Source organism: Sinohyriopsis cumingii, chromosome 7 (genome assembly GCF_028554795.1).
Source record: "Sinohyriopsis cumingii isolate HCF-2022 chromosome 7, ASM2855479v2, whole genome shotgun sequence".
Taxonomy (NCBI): Eukaryota; Metazoa; Mollusca; class Bivalvia; order Unionida; family Unionidae; genus Sinohyriopsis; species Sinohyriopsis cumingii.
In genome coordinates, this window is record NC_142967.1 from 69,383,278 (window position 1) to 69,398,754 (window position 15,477).

A 15,477-nucleotide genomic window follows, 5' to 3' on the forward strand; every position below is an offset into this window, starting at 1 on the left:
TGGTGAATTCCGTGGGTCACTGATTTGTATGAATTATGGCCTGAGATCTCAACAATTTTGACAATTTCAGAGGACAAAAAACTTGACTTTCTTCCTCATCCTCAATATCACCCAAAAAAACTATGGTCCTTCCAATTGCTGACAGGAAGTCTAACGTGATCTGAAACTTTGATCATTTGGTTCCAAAAGTTTAAGCTGCCACTAAAAAAAATCATCAGCTGGGGCCTCATGTAGGATAATCTGTGGCCATGCTGAGAAGACCAAATGGCTAAGAAATTCACATGATGATATTTGATTCTCCAAATACATACATCATAAGTGCAATTGTCAAGGCACAGACCTGAGAAAGACAAATTTGACATAGAACTGCACATCCAGGGGAGTGTAAATCTGGTATGTGATACAATTGGTTCTGTCCTTGTTAAAAGAAAATCCAAAGTAAAATAAAAGGGAAACAAGGGATTTTATGTCCATGTAAAAAAAAATGCTACCTGGTTCTGGAGGTGGTCTTGGAGTGTGACATATCTGAATAAATGGCTTGGGACAACAACAAGATCCAGACTAGAAGGGAGAGCCCAGAACTGATACTTTCAGTCCCCAGGAAGACATTGTTGTAGGGTTTAATGCCATTTTTTAGCACACGATAAGCCATACATGGCGGCCAGTATTAAAGGCGGAGGAAGAACCTGGGAAAACCCCCTGAAAAAACAACACCGACCCACGAGAAGCTACTGGCAAGCTTTCTCACATACCCACATTAGTCGAATCCGAGACTCGAACCCACGCAGACAGAGGTGAGATGGCAGTGATCCGTAATGGAGACCGCTTTAGACCACTCAGCCCCCCCTCCCCCCGGAAGACGTGATTAGGAATATGAAGGAATGGATAGTGATGAATCTTTGAGTCTCTTTCCTGAGACTGGGTACCTGAATATGGTTTACCTTGGTGTTTGTGTGTTGCAACTACTGCCTTTTTCTCCTACATGAGAGAGTCAATGTCAAAGCATGGTATCATTTTCTGCAGAAAAAAAGGCTACAGGGAGAGAAACAAAGACATTTCATCCTCCTCTCCCTACATAGTGTTGTCTCTTGCTCTGGAAAACTTGGTTCATCCGAAAAGTAATGGAGGTTAATGGAAGTGGCTATGGAATTGGAAAGTGAGTGGTGAGCTTACCAGTACAGTAGATGATCCATGCACAAGACTGACTCTTGGGTGTATCAGTTAGCAAAGGTTTCAATGGTGTGATGTAGGCTATGCTAAGCTTTCTTAAAAATAGCTAAGAAAACCAGATCGAGCTTGTAACCAACAACTGACAGTGCAAACCAGCTCCTACATGTCACCAAAAGATTTCCAATCCAAAGGTAGGGTAGATTGCTTTGACATTCCTGTGACTGCAACATCTCTGTCAACAGTTAAAATTCTATTGTGAAAAACTGATTATTGAAGGCCAAAAAAGGCTGGTTGAAGATGGGTCCTGAATTTGCCTTTCAAAGCACTGCTAGATGTCAGTGACTTGACCAGATTGTTCTAGCTGTTTGATGGCAGGCTGGGTTAAAACAACGATGGATGTGGGAATTATATTGGTGACAAATGAAGGTGCAGGTGGAAGAGGAGTGTATGCTGGGAACAGAAGCCAGAAGATTTCTTTGGTGGATATGTGGACGGGTGAATCTTCCTTTGACATTGTCAGAGTACAGAAGAAGGGGTTTGTAAAAGTACATCTTTAATTTCAGAGGTGTGAAGCAACAAAGAAACCTGATTTAACAGTAGTGAAGAATGGACAGTGGAAGCAGGTAATTTGTGAAAATGCATCAGGCTGGAGTCCAGCCTTGTTGGCAATGTTCAAACATTGGCTTTTTGTCATTGAAAGGCTGAGATGGGTACAGTGTATCTGGGAAAGGGACTTGTACAATGTCACAATGGAGAAGGGACTGGTGATGGAATGGTTCAGTGCTGATTTGCATTGCCATCGCCAATGCCATATGGGAAAATATGAATTCATTTTTCTGGATCAATACTGCTCTCCCAAGGTTGTGCAGTATTACTCAGAAAACACTTGTTCATATTTTCCCATACAAATGCAGTAACCTATAAATACAGACCATGTCAGTCAAGTATTACACTAGGCTTACAGCAAAGTGGACACTAAGAAATAATCAAGTTACTGAGAACAAATCATTCATCTGAAATAATATGCAATAATGTCCAGTAATGAGATGTTCTGAAAGTACTAATGACCCTAAGAGTTGAGAATTTTGATGGAACTGTTTAGCTTCTCATATGACAACTGAGTTGCAAAATATTTAACTATGATGAGAACAACAGTCCAAAAAGCAGTGAGAGTAATCTCCCCTTGTGATGAAAAAGCTCCAGGGATTTCTCAAGCATTAGAAAGAGACACAAAATGGAAGGTGTTTTTAAGACACAAGTGAAAGTTGTAACCAGCAAAATAATGCCATTTGGCATCAATACCTCTGTCATTTTCATCTAATATATGTCTTATTACGCAGACGTTTTAGCAATTTTAATGGTATACAAGCCGAAAGATGTGGTTAAAGTATATTTTCACTTTAGAGGACTGGATCTGTGAGGTAGTTGATATCTGGATGTTAAACTATAAAAGCCTTAAACTCTAAATTATTGCAATATCCAAGTCAAATCTTATTGCTGATTAAGCAGTATCTTACCCTGGTGCTGTCCAGTGCTCTGACATTGTCCTTCACCATTCCTGTGAGACGTTTAATATGGTCCGTCAAATTTATCAGATCATCCTGCAGAAAGAAAATACCAAAATTACCTGTTACATGTTTAATAGTCCTCAACTGAACGTAAGAACTTAAATAGAAAGATGTTTATGTTTGTACAACTGAATTTAAAATGCAGACATCATCTTCATCATAGAATTTTCTGAAATATTCATCTCAGGATGGATGCATACAAAGTAAATTTGGATTAAGTATAGTATTGCTTGTATTATATTATCAGCCTATTATATTATCAGCCAAAGATATGTTTTGCAAATATCTGCTAAAATGTAATATGACGCTGGTCATGGCCTGTATGTCAAGCCATTACCTTGCTGTATTTTAAATCCAAAAGGTGGGATAAAATGGTACTGAAGTAAAACAAAAGGTCCACCAATATTGCCCACTGGCTAACAAAAACTTAACATTTGACCTTTTCATTAGCTGGCTAAGTTAGTATTGTCAGACCATAACCCTACATAGATTAGTTTAAACTTTTATGTTATGTCAATTTGACCTTTGTTTTATTAATGTCTTATTAAAATTCTCTTCAAAGATTAACTGAATTTATCAAGATCTTGATGATATAAACCCATTCACTAAGTTTTATTTAAATTTGATGAGAAATGAGAAATATAGTAACTAGAGCACTAACAAGTTTAGCCCATCAGATCTCACTCATTACAGAACCAGTATAAGATGATAATGATACAAGCTTATTTACCAGTTGGAGCAAATTCTGATCAAAATTTGGTTTCCAGAGTGACAGCAAGCTCAATCAATCAGACACAAGTTTATACCAAATATGACGACCTTGTTCATAATTAAAACCATCCATTATCTTCATGATGCCATTTTATTGACATGTACTGACATAGCAGCATATTAATGACTAGTGCTGAGGCACTGTGAGTAAAGAGTCTTGCTCCGTGAAACATCACAACCTTTCACCCAAACTGGTCTGAGTAGGGTTCAAACCTGTGATCTTTGAGAGACTGGTACCTCATCACTGAGCTACATTGACAAACACACGGACACACTTGATGATAAGACTATTTTAAGTTTGACCAAAGTATAATTGGAAACAGTTGCTACAGTACTGACAGGAAACAGCTGCTGCAGTGTAGCAACTGACAGGACACAGTTGCTACAGTACTGACAGGAAACAGTTGCTGCAGTACAGACAGGATGAGCAAATCAGATGAAAAAATCACTCATTAGTATGCATGTATCTCACTTACAACCATACTTATCTTAGATCTGATGTAAGTATATTTACCGTGTAAAATCCAATCAAAATTACTATCTCTGTCAATCAGACACAAGATCACCTCATGAATATACACAGATCTCATGTCATTGATCCCATCTGTATCCTTAAGATATTGACTATTGACAGGCAAATGATACATGCCACAATGCACAATGGATGCAGGTCCATACCAAGAACTCATTTGGCCTTACAGTCAGGTTAGCTAAAATCTTTAGTGTCTAGGGATAATATAAGGTGTAGACAGATGTAGAAATGAACACGGAGACACCAAAGTGATTGTATATGATAAACTTCTGTCAAGATATACTGAAGAGAAATAGGCATGGGCTTGTCATCCAGCATGAAATTATTAAAAAATACAGTCGCTCGGTCAGTCAGTCTGTATGTATGAATGTATGTATGCATGCATGCATGTATGAATGTATAGATTGATAGATGGATGCATCTCTCTCTCTCTCTCGTTTAGCCCTTGGTATAATAATTTTCCCAATTCAAGTCTAATTTTTCCCGGGAGAAAAACTCTACACACCTTGATCTGATAATGAGAAAAAGGTTTATGATCTTCTCTGACTGTGAAGGATGTCTATAATAAATGGTGCATGCTCACAGTCCACATACAATTTAATCAAAACATCAGGTAATTAGTCGGATTATTAAGGTTAACATACTAAATATAGCAGTTACACTTTTAATAGTGTAAATTGCTTTGAATAATTTTCAAGTAATACTAACAAAATCTAATGCAGTATATGTCCTTTTGTGAATATTACCTTTTCTGCTGCCTTGACAGTTGTATTTCCCACTGCCATGTCCAGAAGAGATATTGCACTTGACAGAGTGTAGAAATCACAGCTTGCCAAATTCCTGAGCTCGCCAAGGAAATAAAACAGGTCTTTTAACTGCAGAAACCAGAAAGTAATAAACTATTACATAACTTGCTTCTATGAAGCTTCCAGTAGTTTCACGCAGCCACCAAAAACATTAATAATCATACAGACATAATATCAAATTATAGAGATTTGGACAACAAACTGTTGGCCTCTTATCTACCTGAAGTTGGTTTTGCAATTTTTTTATCTTTATAATTTAATGACTCAACTTTTAATCAGCACTATACAGTTGGTATTGTGCAGGCATACAAAGATACTATATACTAAGACATGGCATAAAAGACATAAAACAATTTAAAAAAGGGCATTCTTGTCTATGATATCAAAGTAATGGTCCTATAACAGGTTGATATAAAACAGACATTAAGTTGAAGCATGGTTTCTAAATCTGTCCACCTCTATAATCTGGATTTTATTGGGTGATGGCCACATGGTTTTAGTAACTCTTCAGTGACAGCCAGTATTAGAAACATACTGCATGTATTATTAACATGTGTGTGTGTGATTAGGATTTTTAATGTAGCATTAACAATTTTTCAGTCATATTGCTACGATGTCTGCAGTGTGGCAGTTTATAGTGATGTCTAGCACTGGGACATCATGCTGCAGACATGTATCATGATGTCCCACCCGGTCACATTATCCTGACACCAGGCCGATCAGTCCTAACACTAACCTTTTAATGCTGAGCGCCTAGCATGGCAGCTGTTAGTACCATTTTTGTAAGTCTTTGGAATGACTCGGCCGGGGTTCAAATCCACAACCTCCCGCTTCCGAAGCAGACACTCTAACCACTAGGCCAACGGAGCAGTCATGTATTATGAATTATCTAGCCACTAATTACCAACCCACTAAAGGTGAGGTCTCATGTGAAATGAATGCAGTCCACTCATCTGATTCCAAAAATCACTCACAGGTACCATATATAGTTAACCTAATGTGGATAATCTATCACAATATACAATGTGTACTTAATAATATGTATAGTTCACAAAATACCAACAAAATCAATGATGCATAAAAGATAGTCACAGAGACATCTTTCTGAAATAGGGTTGCAGTAATTATTTTGATGCATTGTCATGATTCAAGGTTGATAATATGCATATAGCATGCCAAAACTCAATGGCTGAACACAAAACTTAAAATACAAATCCCTCAAAGGGATTGATGCTCTACTTAGCAAAAAGAATTTTGTAAATTCAAGATAAGCCCATTTCTTCCTTTTAAATTTCTGATGTTCAAACCATCTCTGATATTATTCAATGACAACAAAACTTTCAAATTAGCTGCTGTGGTACACATATTGGATGTCAGCTTGGCACTATTTTCATTTAGGACAAGCAAACATTAGAGGGGCCCCGAGTGGCCAAGTGGTCTAAAGCGCTCACCATTCTGGATCACTGCCATCTCACCTCTGTCTGCATATGTTCGAGTCCAAGGCTCGGCTAGCGTGGGTACGTGGGAAAGCCTGCCAGTAGCTTCTCGTGGGTCGGTGGTTCTTTCCTGGGTTTTCCAGGGTTCTTCCTCCACCAGTTATACAGGCCGCCATATATGGCCTATCTTGTGCTGAAAAATGGCGTTAAACCCTAGAACAACAACAACAAACATCATTAGAAGTGTTTTGGTGAAAGCCCCATGTAATACTGATCATCCATTCTGCAGGACTACTGACAACAAGATTTTGAAGACAGTTGTTGTGGCAGTCAAATTGAATGTATGACTGGTACCAATTTCATTTTGAACCAACAAGGTATCATAAGAAGTATATTGGTGAAAATCCCATGCAGATACAGCCATCCATTTCTTTAGAGTAGAGATAATATTTTCAAGATATGACTTTCCATTCAGTATGAACAATAACAAGATTGTCAAGATGGCTGCTGTGGTGGCAATATTGGACATCATTTTCATTTAAGACCAACCAGACGTCATAAGTCTTTTAGTGAAAACCAAAATGTTGATACAACCATCCATTCAGGAGAAGTAGCGTTAACAAGATGTTCCATATTGCCACTGTGTGGTTACCATATTGGACGTCAAATCAGCACCATTTTTATTCAAGACCAACTGGACATCATGAGATGTCTTCTGGTGAAAACACCAAGTCAAAAAGACTTTTGGTTTAGGAAGAGTTGTGATAACAAGATGTTTGAGCTGACCACTGTTGGCCATCAGATCAGCACTATTTCCATTTAGGAAAAGTAGATAGAAAAACCCCACAGTGATATGCCCACCCATTCATGAGAATAAGTATTTTAAAAAACTAAAGATGGCGCCATGGAGGCCATACTAGATGTCAGATTGGCATAATTTTCATTTAGGACCAACTAAACATCAAAAGAAGTCTTTCAGTGAGAACTACATGTATGAGTCAGCGTGGCTTTTCAGGATGGCTGCCATGGAGGCCATATTGGATGTGCAAACAGGACCAATTTTATCTAGGACCAACTTGACCATGTGATGAATATTATTTAAAATTTCATGGCATTCCTCCACACAGGAATAGTGATAACAAACTTTTGCGAACAGATGGCCAAACAGATGACAGGTGATGGATAACAGATCATCCCATAAGTTCTTCACAACCATAAAAGATGAAACATTGGTCACAATAACTTTCTTTCACTGTTGGGGTGTGATACAAAGAAAAGTACTTATTATCATAGATTTCATTATTCTAGCATAATCAGTGCCTAAGAAATAAAATATAAAATTTAATCCAAATCAGTTAAGCATTAAATAAAAGTAAAAATTACCAACTTCTGCAATGAGTAAATCTTGTCAAGACACATCCCTTCACCAAGTTTCATGATTTTAGATAGAACAGCATGTACATAGCATGCAAAAAAACCTATGAGTACATGAGCTCAATGCAAAAATATAACCTAAGTCAGTATTTTGTGGAATGTAGGTCACACAGACCTATCTTGCATGGGTGTGGTAATAATAAATTCATATTTTCATCTAATATAATGTTTCTATCATCAACTGTTAAAACACAATCAAAAGTCACTGATGTGTGAAACATGAGTCAGTGACTTACTTTTGTGTTAGTGATGCAGTACTCATCAAGGTGCATCCTCTCAACAAGTTTGATGATTCCAGTTATAACACTATGTAAACACAATGTAAAAATTTAAGTGGCAATGAGATAAATGTGAAAAACCTAACATGTGAAATGTGGGTCAGGGACCATTTGTTGTCATCTAGTCTGATGACTTGGGCATGAACAAAGCTTGAAAAAAAGAAGCACAATACACAAAATTGAATCCAAATTGGTCTGCATAAATAAGGGTCAAAGTGATCTACTTTTGTTCTAAGGGTATAGTACTCACAATTCCACTATTAACAGTATGTACACAGGTGAAAAATACAGAAGCTAAATATGAAAACCTGACCAAGAATGTACAGCTAATATATATATATATATATATATATATATATATATATATATATATATATATATATATATATACACAAAGTTAGCCCCTTTAGCCTGAAAAATGAAGTGATTCATCTTGTGACTGACCTCTGATGCAAGAATCCATCATCTCCAAGAAAAACCTTGATTTTCAAGCTCCTTGGTCATGAAACTACAGGTATATTACCCCAACCACCTCCACATTGCATTTGTGGGCAAAGTATACAGAAATCAACTGATGAAATGAGACACTGAAATTTTTTTTTATATAAATCTTTGCCAAATGTTGTATCAGGAGGAATGGACAGACAGACAGACATAGTGACCACTATTTTGCACCTTTTGCAACATTTGTCACAGGCAAGACAATAAACAGAAATGTTACCTGAAAGGCTTCTAAAATTTCATCAGCTTGATCCTTCTCCTTTAGAAGAAGGCATCTTAGCATTAGGAAACTGCATCGCTTCTGCAAATAGCTCCCTCTATTGCCAAGGGGAAGTAACTTTGCAAGATACATCTGGTTGTGGTGGTGGTCAGAGAGACTACTTATTAGCCTGCAGAGTCTGATTCTCTGAATCAAAAAAAGTTCAAATAACATTTTTAAATACAAGTAAACCCTGTGTTTACAAAATAATATCTTTCCAAAATTAAAATGGTCAGCAATGTACTAACGTAAATATACCCTTGCCTCTCTCACATCCCACTGCTACCCCATGAGAGAAATGAGTCTGAAGCAGACAAAAAAAGGGCAACTTTTCTGAAAACAGTGCTAGTGCAATGATTGATCAACATGTGCATGTACTCCAATGATGACGATTCCCAAGTTTCATAGTAACATCTGTCTCTTAATGGGACTGACACTCTTCTGTCTTAAAAGAATTTCTATCTTCTTTTAAATGCCTAGTGTTGAAACCATCTTTGATATTTTCCAACGATAAAAGATTTTAAAATTAGCTGCTGTTGGTGGGCATACTGAATGTCAACTTGGCAACATTTTCATTCAGAACCAACAATGCATCATAAGAAGCAATCTGGTGAAAATCCCAAGTTGATATCGCCTTCTGTTTTGGAGGAGATTTTCTTAATAGATGCCTTGGTAACCATATTTTATATCAGACTGGCACCATTTCTATTTAGTACCAACTAGACATCATATGAGGTATTTTGGCAAAAGCACAATGTTGATTTGACCAGCTATCTTTGAGAATTAGTGATAAGATTTTCAAGATGGCCATTGTAGCAGTCAAATTAGATCTGCACCATTTTCATTTAGGACTGTCTAGAACTCATAAGAAGTCTTTCAATGAAAACCCCATGCTGACGTTACAATCTGTTCAGAAGAAATAGTGAAAACAAAGTTTCCAGATGCACACTGTGGCAGGCATACAGAATGTCTGAATGGCACCATTTGGACCAACCAGACATCATATAAAGCTGTTTAGTAAAAAGCCATCCCATAAGCTCTTCTTGTCTATGACCTGTGGAGTTAAAAACTGCAAGTCACAGTTACATTCAAGAAAATCTGTATTATACTGCATCCAGCTGTTAAAAAAATGGGCAGTAACTTTTACAAAGATGAAAGAAATATCTTGATTGGTAAACAAGTGCATCTTTAGATGCTGACCATATTATACAGCAAGTTTCACAGTAATCAATAAACAATAAAAGACCACCAAGTGGACCTGATATTGCTCACCTGATAGTTGATATATGTCAGCTTGTGAATGCTAATTTACACATGTCAGCTTGTGAATGCCAATTAACACATGTGTTAAAATTGTTGAGGGGAAGTACATAGCTACATCATTGTCCATTAATGCTGGTACCATTTATCTTCTTTCCTTGACTATATGTATATTTTCTCTACCTAAATTGGAAGAGTCATATATACAACCAGCATTCCCCTGGATCTCTATCTGCCCTGGGGACAAAGTCCCGATTCATAATTTTGAAATTATTCAAAATCCCACCCTTAAAGAACATACATTTATTTGGTATTATACATACATTTATTTGGTATTATACAGGGTGATAATCTGTGCAGTCAGCTTGGATTTCTGAAGAGCTGCTGCCAGGATTTCATCAAAAGAGGGGAGCTCCACTCTTGTCACCAAAGTAGGGGGAGGGAGATAAAAAAAAGTGGTGAAGAGAAAACAGCCATAGCACAATATTTACTTATGATTCAAATATTCATCTTTCTTTCTGCCTGATCCACTCTTTTAAAGCTCTGTTAAAATCAAAATCCTAAACCAAAATAAATCCTCCTCTAGTTGTATAATCTGTTGATTGTTTCTGAGGTTAATCTGATACCAGACTTTGTTTATTAGAGTGTGCTCTCTGATGAGGCACATACATAGCTAGCCTGACCAGCTTTAACATGTTAGGAACTGTTCTTTATGTTTGTTATGTACAATTTTCCACAGCTCACAGGTATTGTCTCTTGGATATCTCAGCTCCAAAATAATTGTTTTACTAACATGTTTCACTTTCTTGAATAAGTGCTTGTTGACTACTATAATGCCAGATTTCTTATCTACTCCATAATGCTGTAGCAGAGTTTAAAGTCCATCACTGTTAAAATCTGATCGTTCTGACTTTAGCATTTTCATCAAAATAAAAAACCTTACTTTATAATTTCTTTTAGATGTTTCCTATCTTCTGGAGGGGTGCAGGTTTTACAGTAGGTGAAGTGATAATGAATTTGTAGCATTATAACTACAAGGTTACTGGCCTTTTTAAGAAATAACAATACAAACCTTTGATAGTCCTGATTGCTTACATAAACTAATCTCATTTCACAGCAGTCTTTGTTAATGGGTCAAGAAGAAATATACACAAGAGACTGGCAACCTCTTTATTCACTCTGTCATTAATACTTTCAAGCTGTGCAAAATAATACATTACAGTAAAACTGATCCTCAACATTAAACTAAACACAAAGTTAATCAAATTTATAATTCATGACCTTTGAACCCCAAAAATCAATAGCCTTCTTCCTTACGGCAAGTTCAAGCCATCCACAAACTTTAGCTGAAGTATGGAATGAAGAACTAAGGTCACTGTGTGAAACCATTATTCTTCTTTCAGTCAACAACACTGACATTTCAAGTCAAAAATGAATGGCATTTTCCTTCAATAACACTGACCTTTTGAGTCATAAATGAATGGGGTTTTCCTTCAATAATACTGACCTTTTGAGTCATAAATGAATGGGGTTTACCTTCAATAATACTGACCTTTTGAGTCATAAATGAATGGGGTTTTCCTAATACTATGTGCAAGCTATCATGGTAAGTAAAAGATGTAATGAAACTTGCAAAGGATTGAAAAACAAACCTGCCAACCCTTACAAGACCTTCTCAGGAAGGCAGCTGATTTTTTTCCGTAAGCTACACCAGTTTTCAGTAAGGTGTAAAAAAAAACTCGTACTGCTATTGTCAAGCTAGAAAACATGCATTTTAAAAATTCAGAAGTGTGATTCAAGACTGATATGTTTGTATATTACACTTGGACCTTAATTACCTTCAGTACATTATTACAAACTGCAGTTCCAATCCAATGAAACTCAATGGTTCTTGCTATCTCTCAACTTGGTGTAATAATCTGCTTTTTTAAAATTTCATCTTGCGACAACAATCATCTCTTATGCGACAAGACATGCTCAAATCAACACATAAAGTCCAATAAACATGATTGTTACCCTTTCTGCTTTTTTGTCCCAAGAATCTGAATATTCCATTTTATTATTCAGTACTACTAAAACCTTATTGTCCCTTTCGACTTAAAAATGTATTCCTTGTTGGACACCATTTTTAGAAACTACTAATAAGAAACAGCTTAATCATTCAGACGTACTGCATCAAAAATTATGTGCAGCTTAAAGTGCCTGAGATACTCCTATAAAGTCAGTATGGTTCCCTGACCAATTTCACTGAATCTAATATGAAACCTGGATCAGAATCAAACGCAGAGAAGCAGGTATTTATATTTTACAGCAACAATCATAATTCCATAATTTGTACCTTAATTTCTCAAGTCCATATTTTAAGGGTCATTTCTTTAAAAGTTTCAGTCAAATCATAAGGGTTGTCAGGTCTAGAAAAATTGCAGACCATGAACACCTTCAAGTCTAAATCGTTACTTACAACACATAGTAGCCATATTAGTCAGAAAGATCTATATAAAAGTTCACCAAAATCTTCACAACATTTTGCAACATAAATCTGGCACTACTTTTTGTGAAAAGGGGGACGAAAAAGTTTTATGTTTTTTTCACACAAGACACAAGGCACTGACATAGCTGATTTATGTAGCCAATTTTTTAAAGCAAACTTTAAATCTCTATAACATAAATTCTACAAGTCAGATTTTTTTTAACTTTCATAACATTTCCAAGAATTTATGGTAATTTGCACGATATCAATTATGTCCAATAAAAAATATTCTAACAAAAATGTCTTACATGCCTAACCAAAGACCTTCAAGAATGTAAGAACTTCTACTTTTGATCCATTTTAACCGAAACTTGCTTGTCAGTATGACACTAGAGTATATATGTTGGCGTGTTTTTTGGATTTTGTTATATTTTTAATGCAGCTTTAACAAAATTTGTCATATCGCTATGACATCTGCTGTGTGGCAGTTTAGTGATGTCTAGCACTGGGGCATCATGCCGCAGACATGTAGCATCATGTCACAACCGGTCACATTATCCTAATACCAGTCTGACCAGTCCTAACACTAACCTCTTAATGCTGAGCACAATTACCGGTATACCTTCAGAACTTTAAAATATAGGGCAAACATTTGTGCTTATTATGTACAGTAAGTTTGTCTTAAAACTTGCAGCAAAAACATAGCCTTAATTGGAGGAAAATAACATTCTTGATCTGATTAACTCATTAGGGGTTGACAGAGAAACAAGTTTACAGCTGTAAATTTCTTACACATTCAGCATCATTTCACAACTCTGCACTTTCTGTCCACTTCTTTGTTTTCATTCCCACTAAATCTTGAAAGATTTGGTAAATAACCTGATCTTGTTGGTTTACTATAGTAGCATAAAGGAGTTTCCAATCCCTGTTGATAACATGCAGTGAAACAAAAAGAGACCCTAAAAGAGACTTAAGTTCTAATGGCAAAAAAGAATTTCCAGGAATTCAAGACCATTTCTTCCTCTTAACTTAAGTCAGCTTGGCACCATTTTCATTTCACACAAAGCAGATATCATTAGAAGTCTTTTGATACAAAACCCATATCATAATGATCATCCATTCAGGGGAGTAGTGACACAAAATTTTATGAAAGTCATCCAGGAACCATATTGGATTTATAAATGGCACAACTTTTATTCAGGACTTCGATAAAAACCCAAGTCATAATGAACAAGCATTCAGGGGAGAAGTGACACAAAATATTACGTAAGTCATCCAGGAACCATACTGGATTTATGAATGGCATGACTTTTATTCAGGACTTGGATTTTTAAAAAAAAACATGTCATAATGATCAACCAATCAGGGGAGTAGTGAGAACAAGATTTTTAAGACAGTCTTGGCAGCCCTACTGGATGTATGACTGGCACCATTTTCATTCAGGACCAACTAGACATCATAAGAAGTCTACTGGTGAAAACTCAATGTTGCCATCCATTTAATGAGAAGTAGAGACAATAACTTCCATTCAGGAGCAGCAATAACAGGATTTTCATGATGGCTTTTATGGTGACCACACTGGACATCAGATTGGCAATATTTTTATTTAAGACTAACTGGACATCATAAGAAGACTTCTGGCAAAAACCTTATGTCAATAGTACCTTCTGTTCAAGTAGAGATGTGATAACATGATTTTTAAGATGTCTGAAATGGTGGCCATTTTTGGAGGTCAGACCAGCACCATTTTCATTTCGGATCAACTAGATGTCTTTTTGGTGAAAATCCCTTGTTGATATAACCATTCATGTAGGAGTAGCAATAATAGGATTTTCAATATGGCTGCCATGGTGGCCTAACTGGACACCAGGTCAGCACTATTTTCATGTAGGACCACCTAAGTATCATAAGGAAAACTTAGTTGTCCATTTCTTAAGACAGAATTATCTAAATATTAGTCTTTATCAACATAACTAGATGAAATAACCAATGGAGAAGACACTTTTTGATTAATCAGTATTGAAAACACTATCACTTCACCCTTTGGAAAAAATAGATGTGACAAAGAAAAAAAAGTGACAAAGCCAAGGAAGATTTAGAATCAATATCCAGTAATAAGAATGATTTACCTGTTTATTCCACTCATCATCCGAATACAGGTGCAACACAGATGCAATGCACATCTGCAACTCATAACATGCTACATACCTGTAAATAAAGAAAGATTTACCAAATAAAGTGAAACCCCTTGAAACCCAAAAAACTCTGGAGGCCAAATTTAATTTTCAATTTACTGAGGATTTCACAGATTGAAAAAAATGGTTTTTTTTATAAGCACTTATGTGATGAGAGAGAGACTGAATGTAGTACATGAACTCACTTATAATTCAAGTCCAACTGTAAACAGCACAGACCCAGATATGCCGTCACATATGGTGCTGGCAGATGTGGGTCTGTGTAGTTTGTTAGAAGTAATCAGTAGAACAAACAAAATACACCCTGATATACAGGTGCATTATGCTATAGCAGATCAGGATCTTTGGGGTTTTTTTTAAAGTTTGATTCGACTTACAAGCTTTTATACAAGCAAAACCCATTATAATGCAATTGCAATAAAAAAAATTTCGAAAAACTTCTCCATAGAAAATGTGCATCAAAATTTCAATGTCATCAGTTTTAACTAACCTCTTGATCATATAATCTGCTATGGATATGAATAATCGGCTTTTCCGAGTGCATGTATTAAGGATGTTAAAAAGAGAGGTCACCTTCAAATAAAAAATGGGAGATATGCTGCCATCGTGTTATAAGTGGAATCATTTTATAACGAATCACATTATAATTTACCTGTAAATACTAGTTATGAGAGAACATCTGTCTGTTTCATAGTGTACATAAAAGGAAAGCTGTTTGCTTTATAACATATAAAGAAAAATTATTTCAATAATACATCTGGACAATAATCACATCTGGACAATAATCACATCTGGAC

General features: G+C 36.1%; 1 protein-coding gene across 7 annotated transcripts in view; it reads right to left on the reverse strand.

Moving 5' to 3' along the window:
* LOC149795468 (SMC5-SMC6 complex localization factor protein 2-like) overlaps positions 1 to 15,477 on the reverse strand; it is a 115,634-nt gene that overhangs the window by 12,013 nt on the left and 88,144 nt on the right. For all 7 annotated transcript variants that reach the window (XM_089965258.1, XM_089965255.1, XM_089965254.1 and 4 more), the window contains 4 exons: positions 14,615 to 14,693; positions 8,717 to 8,902; positions 4,788 to 4,916; positions 2,688 to 2,771 (listed from right to left, as the gene is read on the reverse strand). In XM_089965258.1, the coding sequence (XP_089821384.1) occupies positions 2,688 to 2,771; positions 4,788 to 4,916; positions 8,717 to 8,902; positions 14,615 to 14,693 (478 nt within the window). The remainder of the gene's footprint in view (positions 1 to 2,687; positions 2,772 to 4,787; positions 4,917 to 8,716; positions 8,903 to 14,614; positions 14,694 to 15,477) is intronic.